The 1,862-nt window shown below is 66.8% G+C and overlaps 1 protein-coding gene across 1 annotated transcript in view; it reads left to right on the forward strand.

Annotated features, from left to right (window-relative positions):
* The first annotated feature begins 254 nt into the window (after window positions 1-254).
* The window catches only part of BBC3 (BCL2 binding component 3), a 5,126-nt gene continuing 3,518 nt past the window's right edge, over window positions 255-1,862 (forward strand). Inside the window, exon 1 of the mRNA XM_045292659.1 lies at window positions 255-593. Coding sequence (XP_045148594.1) covers window positions 329-593 — 265 coding nt within the window. The 5' untranslated portion in view covers window positions 255-328. The remainder of the gene's footprint in view (window positions 594-1,862) is intronic.

The raw sequence follows: 1,862 nt of genomic DNA on the forward strand, positions 1-1,862 counted from the left end.
ATAACTGTGATAGAACACACACACATACACACACCCCACCACCATTACCCCCTGCCAGTCCCCTCCATCAAGTCTGTTGGGAACCCTCATACTTGTTGTGAGAGTTGCAGTCTGCAGGTAAGCCATGTGGCTGTGCGCACAGCACAGGCTGACCCAGCCCCTGCCCCATGTCAGCCTTGGCTGAGGGGGTGTCCAGTTTGAGGCTCTGTGGGTTGTGCTCTGACCCCCCACCCCCGTGTGCTCACTACCATGGGGCTCTGCGCCCCCTGCACTGCATGTCCCCGCTGACCTGCCCCTCCCCTGTGTCCCGCAGGCTCCAGGGCGCGCCATGGCCCGCGCACGCCAGGAGGGCAGCTCCCCCGAGCCTGTAGAGGGCTTAGCTCGAGACAGCCCGCGCCCCTTCCCGCTTGGCCGCCTGGTGCCCTCGGCCGTGTCCTGTGGCCTGTGTGAGTCTGGACTGCCCGCCGCCCCCGCCCTGCTGCCTGCCGCCTACCTCTGTGCCCCCACCGCCCCGCCTGCAGTCCCCGCCGCCCTGGGGGCCCCCCGCTGGCCTGGAGGTCCCCGAAGCCGGCCTCGAGGCCCGCGCCCCGACGGTGAGTGCTCGTCCCATGCCCGGAAGCCAAAGAGGGAGACCTGGGGAAGTGGGAGCGAAGTGGGTTGGAGGGGGGGCGGGGGCGGGGGAGCCGGCCACGGGTAGGGTGTGGCCAGTGTGGTCTTTGTGTTGCAAGAAGCAGGAAGACCGATTGGGAGGCGGGGTGGGGTGGGGAGAGGCCCAGTGGGAAGTCCCTTTTGGAATCTGACTGCTGTCCCTAAGTTGCAAACAGGCCAAGGCCCCTTCCGGGGCATTGGGCCACAGCTGTCTCTCAAACTGGGTCTCCTGGGGACTGGAGTTGGAGTAGGGTGGGCAAGTGGGGGGACAGGCCCCTCTGGACGTGGGGTGGCCCCGTGCCTTTATTACACCTCTGGCCAGGCTCGGGCCCTCTCCGCCTTCCCGGAGGAAGGAGAGGGGGAGGGGCTATTGTGTGGGGAAATTCCCCTCGGGGCGGGGTGAGTCGTGGGGACCGAAGGGTTAAAGGTCCCCTGCCGGATGGGCTGTTAACCCTGTGCTGCCCGGGGAGGCTCTGCCCTACTGGCCAGCCTGCCCAGTGTGAAAGAAAGGACAGCCCTCCTTTGCGAGGAGGTGGGGGAAGAGGAAACTTCTCAGGCACCGTCCAGGCGGGGGAGGGGCATCCCACAGTCGAGAGCCGGGTCACAGCTGGGGAAACTGAGGCCCTGGCTCCTACCCGCCTAGGCTCAGGGAGATCGCCTTGCCCGATCCCTCCAGGCTGGAGGGAAGTCCGGGGAACTCAGTCAGGGGGGAGGGGGAGAGGTAGCACCAAGCTCCCCTCCCCCCCGCCAGCACGGTCCCCGGAGGCGGCCTGAGCCTGGCCTTCTGGTCTCAGTCCCAGCCACATCCGGGGGCGTGGCTTCATCGTGGTCGGGCTGGACCGGGCCTCGAGACCTGAGGCTGGTGACTCTGGGTGGGGTCAGTGGCGGTATCCCGGGGTGACCTTCCCAGGGTGGGCCTCAGTTTTCCCCATCTGTCAAATGGGGCTGGCAGTGTTGTTTCCCCCCACCCCAATTCCCCTCCCCTCTGGGGAATCGAAGCCTGTAATCTGCCTAAAGGAAGGGCTTGCAGGCTGGACTGGGCAGGCCGCGGGAAGACCTCGAGTCCTGGTCCCTGTGCTCAGGGGTGGCCTAGTGGGCCTGAGAGGGGACGGGAGCCGCTAGAAATGAGGCGGGGAGCGGAAGAAAAGCCAGGCGTTTGGAAGCTCCCTTTGCCACCTGCGTCCCCGGGTCCCCAGGGACACCTCGCAGGCCGG

This window comes from Echinops telfairi, unplaced genomic scaffold (genome assembly GCF_000313985.2).
Source record: "Echinops telfairi isolate 266 unplaced genomic scaffold, ASM31398v2 ScPeMD7_655;HRSCAF=1070, whole genome shotgun sequence".
Lineage (NCBI taxonomy): Eukaryota > Metazoa > Chordata > Mammalia > Afrosoricida > Tenrecidae > Echinops > Echinops telfairi.